The sequence below is a fragment of the Myotis yumanensis genome, unplaced genomic scaffold (assembly GCF_028538775.1).
Source record: "Myotis yumanensis isolate MYYU_CA2020_CCGP unplaced genomic scaffold, mMyoYum1.0.hap1 SCAF_10, whole genome shotgun sequence".
Classification (NCBI taxonomy): Eukaryota; Metazoa; Chordata; class Mammalia; order Chiroptera; family Vespertilionidae; genus Myotis; species Myotis yumanensis.
Window position 1 is genome coordinate 5,718,086 of NW_027223761.1, and position 25,554 is coordinate 5,743,639.

The 25,554-nt window shown below is 51.4% G+C and overlaps 3 protein-coding genes and 2 non-coding genes across 6 annotated transcripts; 4 read left to right on the forward strand and 1 right to left on the reverse strand.

Moving 5' to 3' along the window:
• Positions 1 to 1,968: 1,968 nt before the first annotated feature.
• On the reverse strand, positions 1,969 to 10,887 carry EIF1AD (eukaryotic translation initiation factor 1A domain containing). The gene is made up of 6 exons (XM_070427554.1): positions 10,305 to 10,887; positions 9,081 to 9,358; positions 8,832 to 8,940; positions 8,622 to 8,730; positions 8,406 to 8,453; positions 1,969 to 7,855 (listed from the first exon to the last, which is right to left on the reverse strand). The coding sequence occupies exons 2-6, from the start codon at positions 9,165 to 9,167 to the stop codon at positions 7,711 to 7,713; spliced, it is 498 nt and encodes a 165-aa protein (XP_070283655.1). The 5' UTR covers positions 9,168 to 9,358; positions 10,305 to 10,887; the 3' UTR covers positions 1,969 to 7,710.
• BANF1 (barrier to autointegration nuclear assembly factor 1) lies at positions 10,773 to 12,693 on the forward strand. Of its 2 annotated transcripts, none has more exons than XM_070427555.1 (3): positions 10,773 to 10,976; positions 11,665 to 11,803; positions 12,424 to 12,693. In XM_070427555.1, exons 2-3 carry the CDS (start codon positions 11,681 to 11,683, stop codon positions 12,568 to 12,570), a joined length of 270 nt encoding a protein of 89 aa, XP_070283656.1. In that variant the 5' UTR covers positions 10,773 to 10,976; positions 11,665 to 11,680; the 3' UTR covers positions 12,571 to 12,693. The 2 variants fall into 2 exon arrangements, with proteins under 2 accessions (XP_070283656.1, XP_070283658.1); XM_070427557.1 differs by having other exon boundaries at positions 10,919 to 11,022.
• Positions 12,694 to 14,134: 1,441 nt separating this feature from the next.
• On the forward strand, positions 14,135 to 14,255 carry LOC139019149 (small Cajal body-specific RNA 1). The gene has a single exon (XR_011473041.1). It is a non-coding gene; the product is annotated as a small Cajal body-specific RNA 1 (non-coding RNA).
• Positions 14,256 to 14,617: 362 nt separating this feature from the next.
• LOC139019150 (small Cajal body-specific RNA 1) lies at positions 14,618 to 14,762 on the forward strand. The gene has a single exon (XR_011473042.1). It is a non-coding gene; the product is annotated as a small Cajal body-specific RNA 1 (non-coding RNA).
• A 6,038-nt stretch (positions 14,763 to 20,800) lies between these two features.
• Positions 20,801 to 22,195, forward strand: CST6 (cystatin E/M). The gene is made up of 3 exons (XM_070426440.1): positions 20,801 to 21,075; positions 21,579 to 21,704; positions 22,016 to 22,195. The coding sequence occupies exons 1-3, from the start codon at positions 20,836 to 20,838 to the stop codon at positions 22,097 to 22,099; spliced, it is 450 nt and encodes a 149-aa protein (XP_070282541.1). The 5' UTR covers positions 20,801 to 20,835; the 3' UTR covers positions 22,100 to 22,195.
• Positions 22,196 to 25,554: the final 3,359 nt, after the last annotated feature.

The following is a 25,554-nucleotide window of genomic DNA, read 5'->3' on the forward strand; positions in this document are numbered from 1 at the left end:
AGGAAACCACACGCCTCGGGAGCTGCAATAAGCACACATCAGCTCTCGGCCGTTTGCTAAAATGGACCCAAATCTGAGCACACACAAGCAATCACACAAACCCAAACGCAGGGCATTTTATAACATAACTGGCCTGAACTTGCCAAGAGTCCATTTTATAAAGAACAGTAAACATTAAGGTGTCATCTGTTCTAAATTAAGAGACTAAAGAGATATAATGATTAAATTAAAACTATGTGCGTTGTGCCTCAGAATAAACCAAACCTATTGACACCTTGATCTTGGACTTCAGGCCTTGGCCTTCAGAATTAGAAAAAAATAAACTGCTGTTGTTTAAGCCAAAAAAACAACAACAAAACCCCCCCAAAAAACTATGTGTGTTGTGTTTACAGAAAAATGAGTATGGCAAATGTTATAAATCGGGGCCTATGGGGCGCGGTTACAGTGTTTTGAACAGGTTCAAGCCTTGGACTGAGGAGAGGGCACAGTCCTCTCGTGGCCACGTGCAAGTCCCAGCTGGAGGGGAGAGCCTTCCCAGCACAATTACAGCCAACAGCTATAGCTGTGAGCTTGAATCTGTAGTCCGAACACGTAGCCCCACGTGCCTGAGTGATAGAGTTCAGGTGCATGTAGTTGAGTAGGGTTGAAACCAATGAGAATGTTGTAAACATCTTGATCACGCCCCTACTTTGCCTCGTGGCATCTGCTATAAAATAAAGACACGGCTTGTGGGCATGGGCGCTGTCCATCAGAGGGGCAGCGTCCCACCAAGACCCAGCTTTCATTCTCTTGTCTGTCTTTTCTAAGCCTTTCACCACCCCCACTCAGGGTCACTGAACCAGGCTGAGCTGGCATGGCACATAAGGCGCCCCGGGGCTGAGTATGCCATGGCCGTGCCTGCTCCCCACAGGGGCCCTCATGAAGGGTATTACAGGTACTTATTTTACAATTTTAATCTTTTCTTTAAGTTTGAAAATTCCCTCTAGTTTGGGGTGTGCAAGGAGGTAAAGCTGAAAATTAATGAGCTAATTAAATAACCAACCAAAAGGGTTAGAAAACCACAGAATAAACCCAAAGGGAATATAAGTATAGGGGAAATACAGCAAGAGCAGGAATTTTAAAAATATGAGGAAGCTAACAGTAAAGAGGAATGGCAACAAAAATTTGGTATTTGGAATCTATATATATAAAAGCCTAAGTGACGGTCCAACTGGTACCTATGATGTGCAATGACCACTAGGGGGCAGATGCTCAACGCAGGAGCTGCCGAGCTGCAGTTGTGGTTCTCAGGTGCACCTGGAACCAGAGAGGAGGGAGCCCGATTTTGGGGTGTCACCCAAGAACTGCCCTCTCACAATCTGGGACCCCTAAGGGGATGTAGGAGAGCTGGTTTCAGCCAGATCCCTGCAGGCCAGGCCGAGGGACCCCACTCACACTGCAGACGACCTTCAAGCTGTGGCCCCAGGTGTGGCCAGCCAGGGGAGGGACTGCGGGAGGTTGGCTCCAGGGTGTGTCCGGCCTGTCTCACCCAGTCCTGCCCTGCCAGCCACCTTCTAATTAATTTCCTTTCAATGTGCACAAATCCATGCACCAGGGCACTAGTAGACTAATAAACTTCTGCCAAGACTGACAGGATAAAAAAGAGAGAAATAACAAATAAATAATATTACATGTAAATAAGAAAACATAATCTGGGTACAGTCAAGACTATAAACATAAGGCAATTCTATAAACAATTTTGTGTCAATAAATTTGAAACCACAAATAAAAAATGAGAAACTAGAAAAAATATTTTTCCTTGAAAAAATAGCTGATTCAAGAATAGAGCGATCTATTATTTTTTTTTTTTTTTGTCTTTCAGAGCAATCTATTATTAATAAAAACCTAGAGTTAAAAATCTACCCATCATCCCCAAAATGCTAGGCACTTTGGTTTTAAAGTTTTATAAAAAATTTAAGAAATGCAAACTTCCAATCTTAATATAAACACATGTAATGAAAATAAATAATAGAGAACACTTTATCTTAGGAGGTTGGCATAACCTTAATATAAAAACCAGACGAGGGCAGCACAGGAAGGAAAAGCTCAAGCCATCTCACTTAGGAACCTGAGTGCAAAAGTGCCCCAAATATCAGAAAACAAATCCAGCAACATACTGAAAAACGTCATGACTCTTATTCCAGGAATGCAAGGATGTTTTACCGTGGGAAACTGTGTCAAGGTATCTCAACACACACACACACAGATATGTCACCACATTTTCAGATTTAAAGGAGAAAACCCATGTGGTTAACTTGGATCGTTGAGTGTGCTCCTTGGTACACATACAAGATGGGGCAAAAGTAAGTTTCCAGTTGTTTGTATGGAAAACAATGCAATTAATAAATAATAATACAAGAATAAACTGTGTACTCACAACTGTAAATCTACTTTTGCCCACCTTGTATATGGGTGGCTGGATGATAGGGGAGAAAGGGAGCCGGGCTGTGGGGAGAAGCCCTAGTGGAAATAGCCTGGCAGAGAAGGTTGGTCCTAAAGGGACAGAGGTACAGAGCCTGAGGGCCACAATTCGCAAGCCTGACTGCAGGAGGGGTCAATACTGTGAGGTGACCAGTCATGAGGCTTGTCCATGGCACTGGGGAGGGAAAGGGGGCCCTTACAACACTCACTCATTCTGGAAGATCTATTCACACAGTCGGATTCCACCAGAGTTGAGAAACAGGGGTGGAATTCAGCTTCAGAGAATGAAAAGGGGAGAAGCATGCAGAATACAAGGACTCTACCTCCATCAAGATTCTGAGCTACAATCCCCAGGAGCTAAATGACTAATAGATGGAGAAGTAGGGATGAAAAGGTTTCAGAGGAAAAAAAGAGTCTATTAGGTGAGTTGCAGAATCACTGAGAGCTGGAGAAAACGTAAGGCCAAGCTTACAGACACAATATCACACACAGTGGGTAACAGTCACAGGAAAACTTATAGCTCTAAATATATTTTTTTAAAAAAAAAACAAGACTGAAATTAAATTAGCAAAACATACAACTCAGAAGGTAGAAATCAGAAAATAAACCCAAAGAAACAGGAAAAGGCCAATAAAGTAGGCATTTTGCAAAGCTAGTCAAAGAAAACACACAGAAACCAGGACGGGTACCTGCTGGTTTGATTTGCTTTCACTCCTTTCCCTTTTTCTGGGATAAGAACCTCTCTATTCCATGGGAAACATGTCATGTGGATCAGGGGTGGCTCATCTTGCCTCCCCCCAGCTCCCTAACTTCCTACTCAGCCCTGGCCACAGTGATTGCCCAAGAGAGGGCAGGTGACTGAGCAAGACAATTGTTCTTTCTGGAAATACATGAATCATGAGGAAAGAACTCTTTGTAAGGACTGAGTGGAAAGGGGAGCCTCCTGTAGGGAGTAAGGGACCCATCAACCGAGAGAAGCAGAGACAACCCAAGAAACAAATGAGAGAGCCCTGAGGAACCACGCTGGTCCTGGGTCAGCTCTGCCTAAAGCTCTGCTCTCAGATCTCAGGCCAATGAGCTTGTCCGATTCTGCTAACTCAGGTGAGATTTTGTTAATTATGCCAATTACTACACATGACTTTTTGCCTCCCCAAACCTTAACTATACATAAAATGATTCTTTTAAAAAAGTTATCAAAATTGACTCCAGGATAGAAAACTTGGATAGAATGCCTAAGTGCAGATGTTTTTATAAATAAATTTCACCAAATTCTGAAGAAACAAATAATTCCTTTTCTATGAATTCAAACCTGAAGAAAAAGATTAAATGTTTCTAAACCAGTTCTAGATGCTAGCATAATTGTTATCAAATGGGACAAGGAGGCCGAAACCGGTTTGGCTCAGTGGATAGAGCGTCGGCCTGCGGACTGAAAGGTCCCAGGTTCGATTCCGGTCAAGGGCATGTACCTGGGTTGGGGGCACATCCCCAGTGGGAGATGTGCAGGAGGCAGCTGATCGATGTTTCTCTCTCATCGATGTTTCTAACTCTCTATCTCTATCCCTTCCTCTCTGTAAAAAAATCAATAAAATATATTTTAAAAAATAAAATAAAATAAAATGGGACAGGGAGCTCAGATCATTAAAACAAAGTGAGCCCTGGCTGGTGTCGCTCAGTTGGTTGGGCATGATCCTGTGCACTGAAATGTCGCTGGTTCTATTCCAGGTCAGGGCAAATGCCCTGTCTGTGGGTTCAACCCCCAGTAGGGGGCGTGCAGGAGGCAGTGGATCGATGTTTCGCTGTTTCCCTCTCATATCAATGTTCTCTCTCCCTCTCCCTTCCTGTCTCTAAAAATAAAATTTAAAGTGAAATTTGCCTGAAAGATATAAAAATCCTAACTCAATATTATAAAATCAAGCAGGGTTTACATCAGAATGTGAGAATGGTTCCATATTAGGGAATCTATTAATGAAAATCAATACAATAAAACAAAATTTTTTTATTATCTCAGTAGATGTAGAAATTCATCATGATGTGTTGAGTGAAGAAAAACCCCTCAGTAAGCTAGAACGGAAGGAGATACCTTCAGCCTGATGAAGGTTATCTGTGAGAAGCCTAAAGCAAGAAAACATGAGAACTACTGCTAAGAGAGGAACAAATAAGGGTGCCACTCAACATTATACTGGAGGTCCTGGCCTCTACAATTCAAGAATAGAAATGAGCATAAAGGATCAGGTAAACCTACCTCTAGCATATTTTACTCTTTAGTCAGCAAGAGAATCAGAATTCATTTAGATTAGGTGAGCCCACAAAGATGGACAGCTTTCCTACACACCAGTGACGGTTAGAAATGTAATTTTAAAAGATCTATTCATAACAACAAATAACTCTCAGATTCCTGAGACTAAACTGAACTGGAAACATTAGAGACCCACATGGAAATAACACTTTACAAAAGGACAAACATAACGTCATTTTTGGATAAGAAGATTCCTAAGTCTTAAGATAGTACTTTCCTCCATATCAAAGTATGAGATTTAAACTCATGCCAATGAAAATCTCAACAGGACTTTGAAATGAAAATTGACAATCCACTCTAAAGTTCTTATGTCAGAAAAGACATGAAACTATGAAATGTCCCAGGAACAGTGGGGCAGGGGTGAGGGAGCTGTATCAATCATGCTATAGAATGTGGTTCTGTACACAAACATGACAGACTAGAAATTCCAAAGAGATCCACATATATGCAGGAATATAGTTTATTTTAAAAGGTATTCTAAAGCAATGAGGAAAGAATGAACCATTCAATAAATGATAGAGGGACAAGTGGCCACAACTTTAGGAAAAAAAGTTAGCTATCTCCCATAAAAAATAAACTTCAAACAAATTAATACACGTCTCTACCTCATCTGATGTTTACTCTTTGTGTGTATATATACATTTTTTCATTCTTTTTTAAAACATATTTTTATTGATTTCAGAGGAGGGAGACGGAGAGATAGAAACATCAATGATGAGAATCATTGATTGGCTGCCTCCTGCATGCCCCACACTGGGGATCGAGCCCACAACTGTCATGTGCCCTTGACTTGAATCGAACCTAGGACCCTTCAGCCTACAGACCGATGCTCTATCCACTGAGCCAAACCACCTAGGGCTCTATCTCTCTCTCTATATATATATTTTGAACATATGTATGTACACATACACACAAATACACACATATGTGTATATATTTAAAGCTAGACTAAGCAACATAATAGAAAGTGAGGAGAGGAGCAGATACATGTGGAAAGGTTGAAGTCCCACTGGATTATAATGGAAAGTAAAAAAGACAGGAAGATCCATGAAGACATTGTAGGGTTGGTAAAGGGGAGGTGTGAATTCTCACCAAAGGCCTACTATTTCTTTTCTTCTTTAAAAAAAAATAAAAAAAATAAGTGTGTGTGTGTGTGTGCTAGTGGCCCGGTGCACAGATTTGTGCACACTGAAAGGAAATTAATTAGAAGAAATATGTTAATATTGCTATTAACGTATTTCTTGGGTACATCACCCAAGAACCGCTGCTGCCAAGTCACCACAGCTGGCAGCTCCTATGTTGAGCGTCTGCCCCCTGATGGTCAGTGCATGTCATACCTACCGGCTGGTTGGATGGTCGCTTAGCCTTTTATATGTATAGATACATATAGTTTTATTGATTTTTAGAGAGAGGGGAGAAAGAAACATCCATGTGAGAAACATGGATCAGTTGCCTCCCACACATACCCTGACTGGGGATCAAACCTGCCACCCGGGTATGTATCCTGACCAAGAATTCAATCCACCACCTTCTGGTGTATGGGATGGCATGCCAACCACCTGAGCCACACCAGTTAGGGTGGCCTATTATTTCTTAATGAAGTATAAGCTGTGGTAACTAGCAGGGGAAGGGGGAATAGGTAGACAAGATAAGAAGTTTCAAAATGCACCCCAGAGTTGATCTACTAGGCAGTGCTGAGGGTTTGTTTGAGGTTTACAATTATAAATTTAAGGTAAAACAAGTGAGCCCAGTTGGTGGTTTTCTCTAATAGTTACAGGCACAGAGGTGAATGATGGGATTGGCTGGGGTTAGGTTTTAGTAGCTGAATACAATGAAGGAAGACAAGGGAGTGGAGGGTGTGGGCCATGGAATCCAAGTGGCAGAAGGAGGAAAGCGAAGATAGAATAATGTGGGAATGTGGCAGAGCTGGAGGATGAAAATAAAGAATTTCTGCAGAAGGGGTATTTGAGCAAGTAAACAAGAAAGCCAGAAGGCGGTGATTGTACAGGTATTTGACTTCTAAAGGTACTACAATTTCTACTGATATCAGGGGTCCAGGGAGTAGAGATGTAGGCAGCAGGCCTGGAATAGAAGACCCGCATTAGTGACGGGGATTATCAAGGAACTAAAGAGCCACAGTGCTGAACAGGCCCATCCATGGGATGTAGAAATGACTAAGCAGAGGTAAAAGACTCTAAGCCAGGAGATAAACTCTTCTAGTCTGAGCAGAGACTACAAGGTCAACGCCAGCAATGAGGAGTAACGTATAGCCAGAGGTTAAAAAAAAAAAGAGGTAAGTGGGATGATGTGTTTTACAAGAGGGCTGAGGAATGATGGTCTAAGTTGCCACAAGGGTCCAGCAACCAGGGGATATACACAGCAGCATGGAGGTGGGCACTCCTGCAGTCACGGTGACTAGAAATGCAGGGAAATCGGCTCGTGAGGTACTATGAAATTCATCCTGAGTGTTTCTTAGAGGCAACGGGGGACTAGTCCTATGGCTGTGACCCTGAAAGCCTGAATCAGTACTGGTTGCGAGCAGGCAATAAAGTGGGACTGTTCCCACTTATCAAGTACATGCAAGGAGGGACAGCACAGGGCCCACCACTTACTAAGTGCCCAATGAGAGAGAGGGAGGGAGGGAGAGGAGAGAGAGAACCTAGGAAACCTGAGCTCCCTCCTCAATTTAAATTCATTCAAAATGTCCAGCCATTCCCTATTTCCTGCCCATGAGACCTCTACCAAGGAATAATTTTTAACTGGACCACAGGTCCCTTCTCCCTCCAGAGAGCCACTCGGACACTAGCACAAGTCACCACCCACCAGGGGTTTAATTCTCCTGGGTCAGAAGGTCAGTTCAGAGAGGAGTCCTGCCTTGTCCCCATTGGGGGGAAGATCTGCATAGCACTCTGGAATTGTCCAAGGTCAGAGGAGGAAAAGTGGGTCCTGGAGCCTCAGGCTGTCTCCTCCTCTTCGCTCTCCTCCTCGCTCTCGTGATACTGTCTACGATTGGTGTTAACAAAGAGGTCAGAATCATCTTCAGAGCTGGACTCTTCTCCCGATGACTGTGGCTCAGCTGGGAGTTCTGGCTGAGTTGGTCTTCATGGGGGAAAAGGACAGAGTTAGCCCAATGCCTTCTGGGAAAGCAAGATCTGCAAACGAGGAGCCCCACAAAAAGGAGGACCTTATGGCTAAGTAGTCAGGGCTCAGCAAGTCAGACAGGGAGTCAGAGCAAACAGCAGGAAAACTTGGCCAAGGAAAACAGGTTAAAGACAACCCCCAGCCCCACCCTCAAAAGTTTACTAGAGCCACTGGTTTTAATAATAAGTGTTCTACTTACCAACATGCAATGGACCCACATTGCATACAAATACTATACTAAGCAATTTTATAAGCATTAGCTCCTTTAATCCTCACAAGGCTCCTATTTCATAGGTGAGGAAATGCAGGCTTAAGAGATGAAGTAACCTGTGTACAGCCCCCAATTTATGTGGCAAAGCCAGGATTTTAACCCACAGAATTTACCCACATATGTAGAACCACATATTGAGGCGCTCTCACCAGGGAGAAAGACAGGCTCTATTTCCCCAAGGCACTAAAGCTGGAACCCCTTTTTCCTGTCTTCTCTACTCTAAGGCTTGAACCTCACCTGTTCCTGTTGTTATTGTGTTTCTCAGCCACCTCAAAGGCCTCAGGCCTGTATCAGGAGAAAAGCCAGGGTCAGAAAGAACAGAGAAATCTCTCAGCATAAAAGCTGTTTCCAGCTGTCCCTGCCTGGGATGCTATGATCTTTCCGCCCCTAATTTCACAGCTAAGTCAATCCCTCCCAGAAATCTTGCAGCCAATGACCAAGGGGACCACCTACCAGAGCCCATCCTTCTTCAGAGAGCGCACATGGTCTTTGCAGAGCACGAAGGAGATCTCAGCCTTCACCTTTTCTCCCTCTTCAATAGGGTCAACGATGAGAAAGTCCCCTGTAGGTAGAGAGGAGGAGAGACCAGTCGGTCCAGCTTGCAGTGGCGGATGCCAAGGCCGCAGGAAATGGTTCTAACTCCTAGAGAGCTGCCCCTCTCACCTCTCTTGATCCAGATGTTCTTGCGGTATTTGGAGGGCATGCTTACCAGGAAGCGCTGCCCCTGGGCTGTCTCCACTTCATGCAGGTTGTTCCCTGGGGTCCTGAGTACCTGGTCCGGGAGACCGAGAACCAGTTGGCCTCATCAGCCAGCTCAAAGACCCACTGAGCTGGCTGCACCCTCCCCCACCCCAGGGCTCCAACAGGAGTGGAGGGGTCGGGGCAGAGCAGCTTATGCCCAATGCTACTCACCCTCACGATCTGCTGGTGGTCAGAGGGCACCATGTGCTCCCCCAGTACCTCCTTCACCACATGCTTCCTCTTGGTGGCCTGAGACATGCCGGTCCTGTTCCAGGGTGGTGAGAGGCAGAGGCTGTCCCCCTCTCCTGAGTTCCTTGGATGGCAGGATCAGAACCCAGGACTGTTTTGAAGATGGGCTGGGACCTTTTACTGAGGAGTGGCTGTGTCCTGGTTAAGAACGTGGCTCTGAAATCTAATTGCGTGGATTGAAATCTTAGTTTGACTATTTTCTGTGAACAAAAAAAAGGGGTTGTATGGAAAGTGACCTCACAAGGCGATCTGATAATAAATTCCTAACTGGGCACGTCATGGTGGGTAGTCATGCCCCAAGCCTGTAACTTGAACGACCCTGTAACCAACTGAACTACCTGGCCAGGGCCCAGGCCTATAACTTCTTTAAGGAAAGGTTTTTAAGTCCTGACCCTCAAGAGAGCATATAATCTCATTAACGATCCTGTAACCCAATCGCCACCTTGCTTTCTCCCACCCTTTTGTAATCTTCCTTAGCTTCATCCTTAAGTTCAAATTTATAAGTGAAACTGCAAAACGATTAACTTCTGGAGGGTTTAAGATCGTGCTCCCTGGCATCTGCTGTCATTTTGGCTCAAATAAACGCTTATAAAAATTCTCCACAGGTTTGGAAGTTTTTAGGTTGACAATCCTTACTTTCAATTCTCTAGGCCTCCGAGAAAAATAACAGCTAACCCAGAGCATTTATTAGGATGAGAGGATGTAAGCAAAGGACTCAGAACAGCGTATGGCGCATAAAAATAACTCATGTTATCTTAAGTACTGGCATAACATAAAAACTAAATAAATCATCCTGGCAATCGCTCGGGAAGAGATAAGCTAAGCGGTATCTTCCTCAATATGCGTGTACACCCCAGTGCAGCACAGCCACACAACACAGATGCTCGCCACCTCAACACAATACAGGCAGAGGCCAGAGAGGAGAGCGCCGCCAAGGTCCGAGCCAGGAACGCACTCATCAAAGGGCGAGGGGCGCGGTCTCGGTCCAGGGCATCTGCTGTCTTTCTGACGAGTTCTGAGATGACAAGGACTGACACCACCAACACCGGTGGTTTACCAAGGAAAACTCCCAAGTGCTACTTCCGGTTGTTTTCTGCCTTCCTCCCTTATCCCGGAGGAAAGACACCGAGAGAGACCCACGCCTACCTGCTGGCCCTCTTCTCCCAACGGCGCCGCTGGGACGATCCCGTTCCTTCTCGAGGCTGGACGCAGGGAGTGGCTGGTCCACGACTCACTTCGCGGCTGAGCCGATGAAAGCACAGAAAATGAACCCGCCGGTGAGCCAGACGGCGGAGTTTGCTAGGACTCAGGTCTTCAGCGTCTCCGGTTCCTGCCCGACTCCTAAAAGCCCGACACGGTTCGGCCTGAGTCGGACCCTTCCAAGAGCAGTACTTCCGGCGCTCTGCCGTAGGCCTCCGGCCACCCTCCTCTCTCCTGTCCGTCCCTCTAACTCTTCCTGCTGACAAGTGGGCCAACGCTAGGTCCTTGAGTTCCGGATGCCGTGCAGCGGGGAAAAGAAGTTTTCTTCACCGAGGCCTCTGCTCTGAGACCGGAAATGCTGCCTGAGAAGAGAAATCAAACAAGGCAGCCCGGCTTCCCGCGAGTCGACCGAAAAGGAGCGTCTACTAAGGTTGCCGTGGAGGTCCAGAGCGCCTCAACTCTATGGCTCTAAGCAGCTAGAAGTGCCAAATTTAATTTTTTTAGGCGGCTCTTGAGGCGACCCGGAAGCGGAAGTGGGAGAAAGTTCTAGTGGGTTGAGGTATCGGCGGGAGCAGCCGGCGGCGGCGGGAGGAGCCGTTACGGGAGCTGGAACTGCCGGTGAGCGCCAGCCGCGGAGCAGGGCCCAGCCTGGAAAACAGAGGAGGTGCACGGAGGAGGGAGGAGGGGGCGCAAGCGGTGCAGCCGGCTAGAGTCCGCGCCCTTGGAGAGGGCTTGGCGGCAGGACGCGGCGCGTGGGTGCGGCGGCGCGTGGAGGGGGCGGGGCGGCGCGCGGGGGGCGGGGCTGGCGGGCGCGGCCCGGGCCCAGGCGTGCACCCGGCGGGGCGGGGAGCTGGTGCGCGCTGCGGCCTGAGCCTGTGAGCAGCCGGGGCGGCGGGTGGGCAGAGGGACCTTTGTGTGCTTTTCGTGCCCGGTGGCCGTTCCGGTCAGTCAGTGCCTTCCTTTCGCAGCCAAGGTCACAGAGGGAGTGACCCCTTCGGGGCGAGCCGGCTGCTGAAGGGATTTTCCCGCTGTCCCGCGAGCGCCACCTGATAGGCAGGATAGCCTTTCCTCTGGGCGATTCACAAAAACACTCCCCGCAGGCGGGGGCGGGGGTTGCTCTCACGAAGAGTGGAAGCGGGGGGAAAACTCCTCTTGCACCTCCGTTTTCTTACCCGTGAAAGGAGGGGAATCGAGTAAGCCACCGTAATGGCTGGCTGAACGTTCTCTTAATATGAGACCTGGGCCAGTGGGCCCTCGGGCATCTCCGGGTTTTCAGTCCTAACCTACCTTTCCTTGGGATTCCCAGATTAATCCTGATCAAGATGACAACCTCCCAAAAGCACCGAGACTTCGTGGCAGAGCCCATGGGGGAAAAGCCAGTGGGGAGCCTGGCCGGGATCGGCGAAGTCCTGGGCAAGAAGCTGGAGGAAAGGGGCTTTGACAAGGTGTGGGCGGCTGCGTGCCCCTGGGGAGGGCGGGGAGGGCTGGGGGTGGGGAGGGAGGGAGGACAGTGAGTGTGCCCGCAGGGTGGGCAGAGGCATAGACTCTGCGGAGGGAGCCGGAGCCTGCCCTTCCTCCTAGCCCAGTGGTCGGCAAACTCATGAGTCAACAGAGCCAATGTCAACAGTACAACGATTGAAATTTCTTTCGAGAGCCACATTTTTAAACTTAAACTATATAGGTAGGTACATTGTTATTAACTTCATTAGGGTACTCCTGAGCTGGCCTTTGCTAAAAGCGTCCTCAATCTGAGGGGTCGACCTCAGCGAACGTACCCCCACTTCTAACGCCACTTCTTCAAAATAGACTCACCCAGGCTGAAGGCCGAAAACTGACTTCTGCGTATGGGCCACGAAGTTTCAGTCGCACTGTACGTGCGCGCCGCACGTGGTATTTTGTGGAAGAGCCACACTCAAGGGGCCAAAGAGCCGCGTGTGGCTCGAGAGCCGCGGTTTGCCGACCGCTGTCCTAGGCTCATGGGGTTTGAAGGCCACACACGTGGCCTTATTGTCTTGAGTTTCACAGAGCACTGAGCAGCTTGCCCTGTGCTTTGCCTGTTTTGCAGGCTTATGTGGTCCTTGGCCAGTTTCTGGTGCTAAAGAAAGACGAAGACCTCTTCCGGGAGTGGCTAAAGGACACATGTGGCGCCAACGCCAAGCAGTCCCGGGACTGCTTTGGGTGCCTTCGAGAGTGGTGTGACGCCTTCTTGTGATGCTCTCTGGGGAGCCCCCGTCCCTAACGCCAGCCTCGAGTCTTCAGAGTTTGCAGCTGAGTGGGGGCTACTCCCTTGTCCTCTACCAAGGAAGCGATTGCTGTCTGCTCACCACCGATGTCCGGGTCTCTGGGGGAGTTCTCTCCCCTCACCATTTCAACTTTTTTGGAATTCTCACTCTTGCATGCATCTCCCTCCTCTTTCCCCTGCCAGTTTCGGGTCGATAATCAGCTTTTCTGAGTGGATTTCTGGCCCCTACCCTCACCCCTGGTCTGTTTAATGACGTTTGGCTTCTCTTTTGGCAAAACAGTCACTGTCCATATAAAGTTTTTTAAATCAATAAAGTCAGTGGCCTTCCAATACTGGGCTGTGTGGTTTGAAAGCAGGTGGGCTGGGAGTCGCCACTTTCCCAGGGACTGATCAGGTCTGCGTACTTCTTATCAGTGCAGATCAAAACTGGCAGCTTCCTCCTCACTCCAGAGGACAGCCACCCTCGTCACGCAAGCCTCGAACAGGTGCCTGGAGTGTCTCAATCCCTTAGTAATGTGGGAGCGTGTGGGCTGATCCCTTCCTGGATCCAGATGGGCTGTGGTGTTCCAGATGTCGGTTGAGTCAACAGCTGGGCTAGGCAGCACCTGGTGGAAAAGTCAGTGGGAGTCAGAGGTATTAGGAAGAGGGGGAGCCGATACGGGTAAAAGTTCACCGGTTAATCGTGGTGTTTCCTGGCCTCTGGAGGAGTGGGCGGGGCTCTGCCCTCTGCCCTGCTATCTTAGGGAAGCAAAGACCATGGGTAGCAGAGCTGGGCGGGCTGTGAATTACACGCTGGTGCACTTCCATCCTGTTCTCGAACACTTTGTGAACCGGGCCCACAGCTAAGATTTTTCCAACCACTTTTTCTTCCACAATAATAAGTAGCCGTTTTCTCTTTCACGGATGGGGGGAAACCAGGGCTAAGAGACTATTGTGTTCATGGACTTACTTGTAGGAAGTACCCAGACTGGCCCTCAAAACCATTTGGATTCCCATGTACCACAGAGTCCGGTGTTTCTTGGCCATGTCACTCAACCTCTCAGCCTCAGTTTCCCCACTTGGAAAATGAGATTGTGGTAATGACCAGATGGCATGCTAGCTGTGCAGCACCCAGCCCTGCTTGACTTTCTCCTTCAGAACAGGAGGAATTATTGCTTACAGAATTTTTCTCAGTGTGTTACTGTCAGGTTCCTGAGTCTCGTGTCGTAGGAATGAGCACTGAACTTAGTGCAAGATCAAGCAGATGGAGTTTATTGAAAAGAGCTTGTGCACAAGGGAGTCGAGCAGAAAAGAGGAGTTGAGCCCCCAGAGGAGTTCTTGTGGATGGCTAATGTAGGAGCCTTGGCATGGGTATAGGGTTGGGGAATGAGGATGAGGCAGCATTGTCACCTGGCAACGGTTGATTCCAAGGTATTTTCGGGGGTCAGTGGACCACTCAAACAAAGGGCCTATAAAATAATGCTTATGCAGATATTCTAGTTACCATTTGACAGAACAATTATTTTGCAGAATATGATGTTCAGAAAGGATGTTATAGCACTTGATACTAACCGAGTTATCTGCCCTAGCCTTGTGTCAAAGGTTCATGGTGTGATAGCTGGGTCAAAGTGCAATATTAAAAAAAAAAAACGCCATGAGTATATATTTTTAAAATATATTTTTATTGATTTCAGAGAGAAAGGGAGAGGGAGAGAGAGAAACATCAATGATGAGAGAGAATCTGATAGGCTGCCTCCTGCACGCCCCCCTACTGGGGATCGAGCCCACAACTTGGGCTTGTGCCCTAGACCGGAATTGAACCTGGGACCCTTCAGTCCACAGGCCGACACTCTATCCACTGAACCAAATCAGCTAGGGCAGTGATGGTGAACCTTTTGAGCTCGGCGTGTCAGCATTTTGAAAAACCCTAACTTAACTCTGGTGCCGTGTCACATATAGAAATTTTTTGATATTTGCAACCATAGTAAAACAAAGACATTTTTGATATTTATTTTATATATTTACATGCCATTTAACAAAGAAAAATCAACAAAAATGAGTTCGCGTGTCACCTCTGACACGCGTGTCATAGGTTCACCATCACTGGGCTAGGGTAAACCATGAACATTTTAAGCGCAGTGTGTGAAGACATACTCTGAGTTATATAACTCAGTGGCACAACTGGAGGGAAAGCCCCACTATTTTATCGGACAGTCTTTCCTTTAAGGGCGTGGTTTGGTTCATTTGAACCATGGAATTTTACTGAAAGCAAGGAGTAATGGGCCTCTAAGACGAGTTCTTTCTGTCAAAATGGAGTCCAGATGGTACCCCCTCTGCCGTCACAAGAGGACTTACAGTCTGGTCAGGAGAGACGGACAGATATTAAATACTAAAATGGATAATATGAGAAGAGTTTCATGATCTCAGGGAAAATTTAAGAAGAAAAAGTTGGTCAACTCCATTAATAGAAACTGTTCATCTAAAAATACTGTAAACAGTGAAGGGCAAGACTAAGCCGAGTGGGAAGGATATGTGCAGCCCGTAAACGAAAAGGGCTTCACCAGGGCACAGGCAGAACTGCAGTGAAGAAAAGCAAATGGCCCGCCAGCATGGCTCGGGCTGAGCGCCAACCTATGAACCAGGAGGTCACAGTTCGATTCCCGGTCAGGGCACATGCTGGGTTGCAGGCTTGATCCCCAGTGGGGGCACGCGGGAGGCAGCCCATCAATGATTCTCATCATTGATGTTCTACCTCTCCCTCTCCCTCCCTCTCTGAAATCAATAAAAATATATTGAAAGGCAGCCCTGAGGGATACCCAAATGATGAATAAACCTGTGGAAAGGTGTTTACGCTTGGAGTCAGAAATACAAGTGAGATGCTATTTTGCTAAACTGGATTAGCAAAAATTTTGAAGTCAGACATTACCAAGGGCTGATGAGGTAATGGAACAACAGGAACTGAAAGCCAGCTGGTGGGAATGTAAAGACAGTTGGGGAAAGACAGGAGTTTTCTAGCAAAACTGGAACCCACCCTATGATCCAACACTCCACTCCCGGGGACTATGACCAAGGACTCCCACACCGCTGGGAACCTCCACAGCAGTTTTGTTTATGACAGCCCCCAGCGGGAACAGCTAATGGCTGTCAATACCAGTGAACATGAACTCGCTGTGTACAAGGGTAGAATCTCAAAACTAAGCAAACAATGGAAACATCCAGTAATGTGATTCCATTCTTGTAAAGTGCAGTAAATCCTTGCTTGGGAATCTCTGCCTCGGTGGTAAAACTAGAAAAAAGCTTATTGCAAAAATCAACAGTGATCACCTTTGGGGGCAGGAGGTGGGTGTGATGAGTAGGAAGCCTGGGGGTGGGAGTGGCAGTTTCCACTTGAGACCTATGTGGTGGTAATACCGGATTGGCTAATTATTTGTTAAAGTGAGCAGATACGCTCTGTGTACTTTTCTGTACGTTAGCTACACAGCAGAATAGAAGAAAAGGGAGACAAAAGTACAGACCCCGGGGGTAGAGCGACTGCGAGTAGTTGGAAACTGGTGGTTCGTAGGGGTGAGGGCTCGGTGCAGGGCTGGCTCTGGCAAGTGCGATGGCCCCTTGGAAAGTCACCAGGTGGCCAGAGCAGGGCCCGGCTTGTGTTACAGGCCACTTGGGAGGCTGCCAGTCTGAAGCCCAGACGGAGGTGGTCACGCGGGCTGTCCCAGGAGTTTCAGGCCATGCTGTGTTTCTGCTGTTTTCCTGGATGCGACCAGGGACCCCGACCCGCTGTGCTGTGATGCTGCCACACAAGCCTGGAGTGCCCAGCAGGGCCACAGCCTCCCCCACCTCAGCCTCGACTGCCAGAGTGTTGTTGGCACTCCGAGGTGAGGGAGACTGGCTCTTCCTTCCCAGCAGCCCTCCCAGGGGTCCTTCCCACGCTGCCTGCCCGGTTTTGCCGCCCGTGGCTCTGGCACTGGGGCCTCAGCAGAAATCAGTGGGATGTGCGGCTGCTCTGCTGCTTTCTGCTTCCTCGTGGGCTCTCTCCCACTTTGCCCACAGGCTTTGTCTCTGAGGCGCTGGAACCTGCTCGCACCTCTCCCTGGGACTCGGCAGGACCTGCGGCAGGTTGGAAAGGCCCACACTCTTTATCTGGGTGCCTTCCCACACAGCTTCCTGGACCAGTCCTGGAGCAGCAGGAGACAAAAGGCATCTAGAACGTACGCTGTGACTGGCCTTTCAGAAACCAGCCCCGACTCAGCCCGCGTGACAAAAGGCTCCGGGCCTGGGCTGTTGGGGAAAACAGACCGAGGTGGGGATGGGTAGCAATCAGGTTATCTAAATGTCAGCCCACATTGCCCAACAGGACGTGCTTTGTCGGCGAGCATGGGTGGGCCTGGAAGTCAGCAAATGCTGACTCACTCTTTGTCCCAGCCACCCCTGCTGCAGCTGCACCCAGCCAGAGCTTGACCCCCGCAGCCAGTCTAGTCCTGAGTCCTCAGATCGGGCCCAACCATGCGCGCTGGGGTCCTGAAGGAACCCTGCTGGCCCTGGAAAGGAAATAGGGCGAGGCTACAGGATGAACCCAAGCCCAAGACATCTGCCCGGTGGCAGCCCAGATAGTGTGAAAAGCTCCCAGTATGTGTTCTCCACTGTCACCCCCCCCTTCCACATCGCCGCCTCCCTGCAGGGGCCCAGGGCTCTGTCCACTGTTACTCCTCACCTTGACTGGTGGTGCCTGAAAGAGCCGGGTGGGCCCAGTTCTGGTCTCAGTTCCTCCTCTATCTGCTGTGCAGCCTGAAGCGAGGTGCCTCGCTGCCCTGAGCTCGGCCTCCCCTCAGCTGCGCAGGACGGTGACGATTCAACCAGCTAACGGATGTGAAGCCCCTGCACCAGGGGAGTCCCCCCACGGCGGGGAGTTAATCGAGTTAATCGCTATTGGCTCACAGCTTTCCTGCCTTGGGGCTCCTTTCCAGGATGCGGTCTGACAGGGAAAGGGGAGGCGAGCCCTGGGGAGGGGAGAATGAAGGGTGAGGGTTCAATGGGGGTTTGGGGGCACAGAATGAAGGCCTGATCCCAGGGTGAAGGGAATGGCAAGGGTCCATCCTGGGCAGTGAGACCCATTGTCTAGGGGTGAGAGAGTGGTGCCACGGGCAACCGGGTTTGGGATGTCTGGGCCACAGCAAAGCTGGAGGCTGTGCCCTGTGGCCAGTGGGGATGGCCAACCCGGACCACGCTCACACCTGGCTCAGGCCCCTTCTGGAAGCCAGAGTGGTCCAGACAGGGTGCAGTCCAGGCTACGGGCTCTTCTCCCGGGTACCCCACCTCCAGGGGTGCTCCCCTGCACAGCAGACCTCATATTATGGTGGAGCCGTCCAGGATTCACACGCGGTGCTGACACAGGTGGCACCCCAGACTCCACCACCGACCCTCCCCCCTGACCCCCCATTTCTTCCTTCTAAAAAGAGGACATATTCACTGCCTCTGCAGAACTGTTATGATGAATGAACATGAGTCCCTGGCACGTAGCGAGGACCCAGTAGTTGTTAACTTCTCTTCCCCCATCCTTTCCCCCACTACCTCTTCCAAGCCCCAATTAAGATCCTTGGCCCTAAGCACTGACCAGATCTTACTGTCCTAAGGCAAAAGGCCTGCTTCCCCCCAGCAACATGATTACGCTGCGGCTAGCTGTCTGACCTTAAGCAAGTGTCCTGACCCCGGATTAACTGTCTTCGTCTGCAAAATGAGGGGGATGCTTACTGCTTTGCGGCTGTGAGAACAGCCCAGTGGGTGAAAGGTCTGGCCATTGTTAGGGTGGGGTGCATCGGAGGAGTGAGTGACAGGTAAGGTAGGGGCAAGTGAGCCGGGGACTGGGCCTTGGCTGATGCTCCAGGGAGCTGTTGGGGGTAAGCGTGGTCATGGCTGAACCTGATGTAACAGGAGAGCAGACCTGCCAGAGCCTGCGAAGGCTCCTGGCCCCTTGGGGCTGCCTCGCCTCCCGCTCCCTGTGTTCTGTCCTGTGTTTACTCTCCCCGCTCCCGGCTTCTCTCGGGTCAGGTTCCTGCCTGGCCTTGGCCTCCTCATCAAGCCAGCCAGCTTTCCCACAAACTTCGGTCTGTCTCTTTAAGGCAGACACCTGAGCCCACAACAAACCTGAGACAGCTCCTTGGAATCCCAAGATTGTTTTCACACCTGGGCTGAGGGGGTGGGGTAGCAGCTGGACCGGGCAGTGACCACACTCTGGTCCTGGGGAATGCTGGGTGCTGACTCATTCCTCAGTACACTTGACCCTTAAGCAAGTTGGGGTTAGGAACAGTGACAGCCCCCCGTTAAAAATCTATCTCTACAGAAAGGATATATGCACCCCCATGTTCATAGCAGCGCAGTTTACAATAGCTAAGATTTGGGAACTGCCTAAGTGCCCATCAGCAGATGAGTGGATAAAAAATGTGCGGTATATCTACACATGGAATACTATGTGGCAATAAAAAAGAAAACCCTTACCATTTGCAACAGCCTGGATGGACCTGGAGAGTGTTATGCTGAGCGGAATAAGCCAGTCGGAGAAAGATAACTATCGCATGATCTCACTCATATGTGGAATCTGATGAACCAAATAAATTGATGATCAGAAATAGACCCAGAGACATAGAAACATGAACAGACTGTTGAACCTCAGAGGGAAGGAGGGGAGGGTGGGTGGGAAGAGATCAACCAAGGGCCTTGTATGCATATATGCATCACCCGGAGACACAAACTGGGGTGGTGAGGCCTTCGAAGGGGGGGATGGGGTGAGCTGGAAGAGGTTAATGGGGAAAAGGAGGACCCATGTAATATTTTCAACAATAAAGATTTTTTAAAAAAAGAATATGACTTTGACTTTGCCAAATAATAGCTCACTATTGACCAGAAGCCATTAACATAAACACTCCATTAACACATATTTTGTTTATATATATATATATATATATATATATATATTGCTATATTCTTACACTTGAGAAATTACCTTGAGAAAACATGTTAAGAAAGTCATAAGAGAAAATACATTTACAGTATTTATTGAAAAATATCCATGTGTAAGTGGACTCATGCAGTTCAAACCCATGTCATTCAAGGGTCAGTTCTAATTACCACTTATTAAGCACCAACTGTTTGTCACATACTATCTCTTCCAAGACCCAATTAAGATCTAGAGTAGACCCTAAGCACTGACCAAATCTTAGTGTCCTAAGGGCAAAAGGCCTGCTTCCCCCCAGCCATGTACAGACTGTACTGATTGCTGTAAAACAGAGGAAGAATCTCAACAAAATCCAGACTTCTCCCATGGTCGCTTCGGTGTTTTTATGCATTATCAGATTATTCCTCCCAAGAGTTACAGTGCCCTGTTGTGCTGGTACCTCCAGCACACGCCCAGCTTGCCTATGGGTGACCCAGTCTGGGGCCATGAATAGAATAGCCTTAGAAGATAGTTGTCCCCTTAAGATGAGGACAGGCTCTCAGAGCTCCGGGGACTTGTCAAAAGTCACCCAGTCAGTCACTGGCAGAGCTGGTATGACATACACCCCTCCTGGCCAATTCTCATCCTTTGGTCTCAGTTTGGTTTAAGAGCAAAGATTCGACAGCCTGCTGGGGCTCAAAGCCAGCATCACCATTTGTCATTCACCGGCTGGGGTCCTTGGGCAAGTCAGTGGCCTCCTGTGGCCTGTTTCCTCCAGTTAAGTGGACATGTGGAGTCCCATTCATGCTGGTTGTGAGGGTCACACAGCACCCAGCTCAGCCCAGCAAGGCCCCTGCTTACCTGCTACTCATTACCATAGTACCAGGCCTCTCCAAGCCCTTTACCTACGGAACCCTCACAGCACCCCCTTTTCCAGAGGAGGAAACCCACGCAGCGAGAGGTCAAGTAACTTCTCCGAGGTTACAGTTAGTAAATGGTGAGAGTGAGAGCTTGCTCATAGCGGTTGTGGGTATTTCACACTGGACTGGCCTCCTGTGAACTGTCCGGATGGTGGCCCTTGCTGGGGGCTGCCACTGTCCCTTCCCTCGCAGGACTGGGTGTGCCCCGCAGGGCAGGGCAAGCGTGGGGTACACAGGTGTGCCGGTGCTGGGAAGGGGGCCTGGCCAGAGGTCCCAGCCAGCGATCCCTCCCCCTCCCCACGCGGGGCGCACCGCGCCGAGGGGCGGGGCCGGGCGTGGTCGGGCGGAGCCTCGGAGAACCGGAGCCCGTAAAAGCGGCGCGAGCACCTGGGTCAGGCATTGAGGACGATGGCGCAGCCCAAGCTCTCGCTGGCGCTGGGCCTGGCCCTGCTCGCGTTCTGTCTGCTGGCGCTGCCCCGCGATGCCCGCGCCCGGCCCGGGGAGCGCATGGTAGGAGGAGTGACGGACCTGAAGCCCACTGACCCACAGGTGCAGAAGGCGGCCCAGGCGGCCGTGGCCAGCTACAACATGGGCAGCAACAGCCTCTACTACTTCCGAGACACGCGCATCCTCAAGGCGCAGAGTCAGGTGCGTCTGGGCTGGCGGGACAGAGCGAGGGGGGCGCGCAGCCGGGCGCCAGATGAAGGAGGAGTCACAAGAGTAATCAGGAGAGTCCACCAATATATTTTTAAAAATTGAATTAATGCCAAAATTTCACAATGAACCAAATATCTAAATTTCAAATAGAATCTACCCCTGACCTTGCTTAGCTACCTCACCAGCTTCACACCAGTCCCTTTCCTGCCCAGCTAATCGGGAAGGGAGGTGGGGGAGAGGAGGCAGTGGGCTTCAGGATGGTGTGCGCTTGGGCAGCCTCCTGCCTGGCCCGGGCCTCGGCCTCTCCCCCGGGCACCCCCACCGGGATGCTCCTGCCCCAGGTCTGAATCCCCACCAGGATGCTCCTGCCCCAGGTCTGAATCCCCAGGCCGGTGTGCTGGTGCCCAGGGGAAGGGCATGGGAGATGGGAGGCGGTGAGAGAGGCGAGAGGGAATGTCCCAGCACCCCTGACCTGCCCCTGCCCTCCGTCCCAGCTGGTGGCTGGCATTAAGTACTACCTGACCGTGGAGATGGGGAGCACAGCCTGCCGCAAGAGCTCGGTGACTGGAGACCGCATGGACCTCACCACCTGCCCCCTGGCCGCAGGGGTGCAGGAGGAGGTAAGAGCCCTGCACTCGGCCCTGCCCACCGGCACCTGGGGCCTCAGGTTGTCCAGCTTGAACTGGTCTGGCCGGCCAGACTGATGTCGGGCTGAACCCCTCCCTGCCTTCTGAGTGACTCAGCGCCAGGTCAGGGTGGGGTGCAGAGGAGATGGGGGTTCCCCCTGGAGAGTTGACTGGGAAGATCTGGGATCTAGCTTTGTTGTCTCTTGGGCCAGTGACTGCCCTTCATGGTGGGCCAGCACTGACTGTGGGAGGAGGCAGGCCTGGGCCAGGCTCACCCACCCTCTCCCCCCACACTCTGTCTGCAGAAGCTGCGCTGCGACTTTGAGATCCTAGTGGTCCCCTGGGAGAACTCCTCCAGCCTCCTCAAGCACCACTGCGTGCCCGTGTAGGAGGCCCCTGCGGCCACGGGAGCGGGGCCATCGGTGGAGGGCGCTTCAGGTCCATGGGCCATGTCTGCTGCAATAAATCGCTAACACTGCTTCTTGCATCGGTCTCTTCTGAGTGCTTCACTCCTCCCTCTCCCCGTCTTCCACTCCCACTCCTGGCAGCACCTCCCCGCCCCCGGCTGAACTGCTGTCCCAGCCCAGACAGTGCTGAGGGGTACAGGGTTAGCTCCAAATCTGGAGTCCTCCAAACACCCAGCATCACCGATGTAGAGGAACAAAGCTCCAGGGTCTCAGTGTTCTCAGAGCGGAGGCAGGGGAGACAGTCACAGGAGAGGGATGGTGCCCCCGAGAGGAAAGGGGAGTCAGTGAGTACTCTGCGGAGCACCTCAGCACTCCTCCCTCTCAGCCCCCTGGGCAACTCAGGGTGGCATGGGGGCGGGGGGCAGCCAGCAGGGCCCCAGGACTCTGAGCTCCCAGGCTGTGAGATTTCTCTACCCACGCGTGGCCCAGAGACAGCTGAGCCCTGCAGGCCGAGACCAGGAGGGCTGGGACAGTGACTCTCAAGTACACATTGTGCTTGGCCCGGAGCAGGGCTCCGGGAAGGGGCTGGACAAGGACCTCCAAGGGGCTGAGGTGAAATCTGCCTCCAGGAGGGATGAGGGGAGGATACGGTTTAGAGCAGACGGAGTTGCAATATTTCATGCACACCTGGATTTGCAGCTACAAGTCATACTTCACACACACACACACACACACACACACCAGAACTCCTCAGCACACCGGACAGAGAAACCCAAAACGCACCCTCGGATGTTCCTGGACACACCACACACACATCCAGAAAACCACTAACCGCCGGGCAACCCAGGAGCGCTCCCACCCAGAAACCACCTGGAGATGTACACACGGACCCACACACACATAACCTCAGAGACCCACACGCTCCAACCCAGAGCGGTCCAACACCCACACCTGGGACAGGACGGGCAGTGACTGGGTCCCTTGGGAGCACTAGTGTGGAGCGCGCCCCCTGCAGGCCAGGGCTCACACCGGCTGTGCCTGCCCGGTCCCCTGCCCAATGCTGGGACCTAGTGGGGAACTGTCCCAGCTCCCAGGCCCTGCCCTCTGTCTCAGAAGTGGGGAAGTGGTACATAGATGTGACTCCCACATGAAAGGCTGAGGCGCTGAGGGCTGGGTTTGACAGGCGTTAGGGATGCCGGAGGAACTCCGTCCTGCAGCTGCTCCAGCCTGTCAGATGTGGCAGCTCAGACGGCCCAGGACCATGTGGTGGGGCGGCTGCTGGAAGGGCTCCCACGTGTCGCCAAGCAGGAGCTTCCGGCACGGGGCTGGCACAGGGCAGGCGGGAGGAAATGCTTGTTGAATGAATATGTGAGGTGGTGGAGTGAGGCGAGGCCTGGAGGTATCTGCCCGGTGGCCTCCCCATCCCCGGAATCTGTGCGCAAATCCCAGATGGCATTTCCCCTGCGCAGCCTCTTCCTGGGCCCTAAGCCAGCCGGCGCCCTCGGCCAGGCCGAGAGGGGAGATGCTTCCTCTGTCCAGAGGCCTGGAGCTTCGCCACTCTCACGCCCAGCTTAGAGGCACAGGTTTGGTTGGCAGAACTGTCTGTCACCCTCAGCCTCACCTCTGGAGTCCCACCCCTGACACCCTCCGCCTGTACTGCATGATGGCTTCACTGTGCTAGAGGAGGTGAAGGTAGTGGAGAGGAGGGGGGTGTTGTAGATAGTGGAGGAGCCAGGGTGGGGCTTGTGCTCGACTCAGTGCTAGGTCTCCAGCACCCAGCGCAGGCCCAAGCGCGTGGGGACCTCGGGGTTCATGATAGCCTCCTAACTGATGCTAAAGGTGCTGGTGGCGCTCAATTCCTGAGCTCGGAGCCCCTGTTTCCGGAGCCTACTGGCCCCCCATGCCCTGACAGCAGAGGGCTATTCCAGCTTGTTCTTCCTCTCCTGACTCCTGGGCCAGAGAGGCCTTCCTCCCGGAGGCAGGGCGCCCACTCTCCCTCCAGCACCGTGCCTGGTCAGCCCTCTGGCTGCTGCCAACCCACTGCTGGGCCGAGCTAGGATGCCAGGCCCTGGCGGGGCTGGAGGAGACCACGAACAGCACCTTTCGCATGCAACACGCACGCACACACCTGGGTGTGCACACTCACGTGCATACACACCGTCCTGCTGTCTCGTGCCCATGAGGACACAGTGAGGACACAGAGCCTGCTGGGGTTTTAAAACTCTGTTGAGGTCCAGCTCTGCAGGCCTCGACAATCATTCCAGCAGGTCTGGGACTTGTCCCACCCACCCCGTGGGCAGCTGGCCAGAGGCTGAAGTCTGTGTCCGCTGTCCCTGTCCCGGGATCACTTCCTGAAGTCGTCTTCGCCAGCCTGTGGGGTGGGATGGGAGGGTGGCTGAGCCACCAGCCTCTGCCTTTTCCAACGCCCATGGGACTGTCACTCAGGGCTCCTTCTGGGCACAGTCCCCCCGTCTGGCCTTCCAGCGTCACCTCACCCCCGGCCCCTCCCTTCAGGCCCCTCCCTTCTGGTCCTGCCTGATTCACCTCAAACACAGTGTCCACAATCTCATCAATGACGGATGCCTGGGAACGGAACTTCTGCTGATAATGCTCCACCGCCGTGGCCAGTTGCAGGAAATGGAACAGGAGCTCCTGTTGCCTAGGAGAGTGGGGGGCAGCGGTGAGTCCTGGCCAACCTGCCTGGCTGAGCCTCTGGCCCCCAGAGCCCCCCAGATGGCTCTTCTTGTTTATTTTATATCTTTTATTGATTTCAGAGAGGAAGGGAGAGGGGGAGAGAGAGATAAAACATCAATGATGAGAGAGAATCATTGATTGGCTGCCTCCTGCACACCCCCTACTAGAGATCGAGCCAGCAACCTGAGCATGTGCCCTGACTGGGAATCGATTTGTGACCTCCGGGTTTATAGGTCGATGCCCAACCACTGAGCCACACTAGCTAGGCCAGGTGGCTCTTCTTGCTTGCCCCCTCCCGCCCCCCGCCCCCCCCCCCCCACACACACTCACAGCACCCTAGACCTCCACTTCCAGCATGGCCACAACTTTTCTGCCTTGCCCCCCATCCCAGTCTGCCTGTACCACAGAGGGTATTAATTGTGTACCCTTCCAACCCTCCATCCCTCCATCCCTCCTCCCATCTGCCTAGCCATCCACTTGCCATCTGATCACTGCCCCCACCCTTCCACTCACTGACCTATCCCTCCATCCACCTGCTCTGTCCTGAACCCACCCCACCCCTTCACCATGCTGTGCAGTCAGCCATCCACCTAAACTCCCACCCATTCACCCACCCTACTGCCCATTCATAACGCCTTCAGCGCCCGCCTGTCTAACAAATCCACTGGCCAAATCACACGGAAATCAATTACACTACAAGGCGCTCCAGGAACATAGAAACGAACAAGAACAGCCCCTGCCTG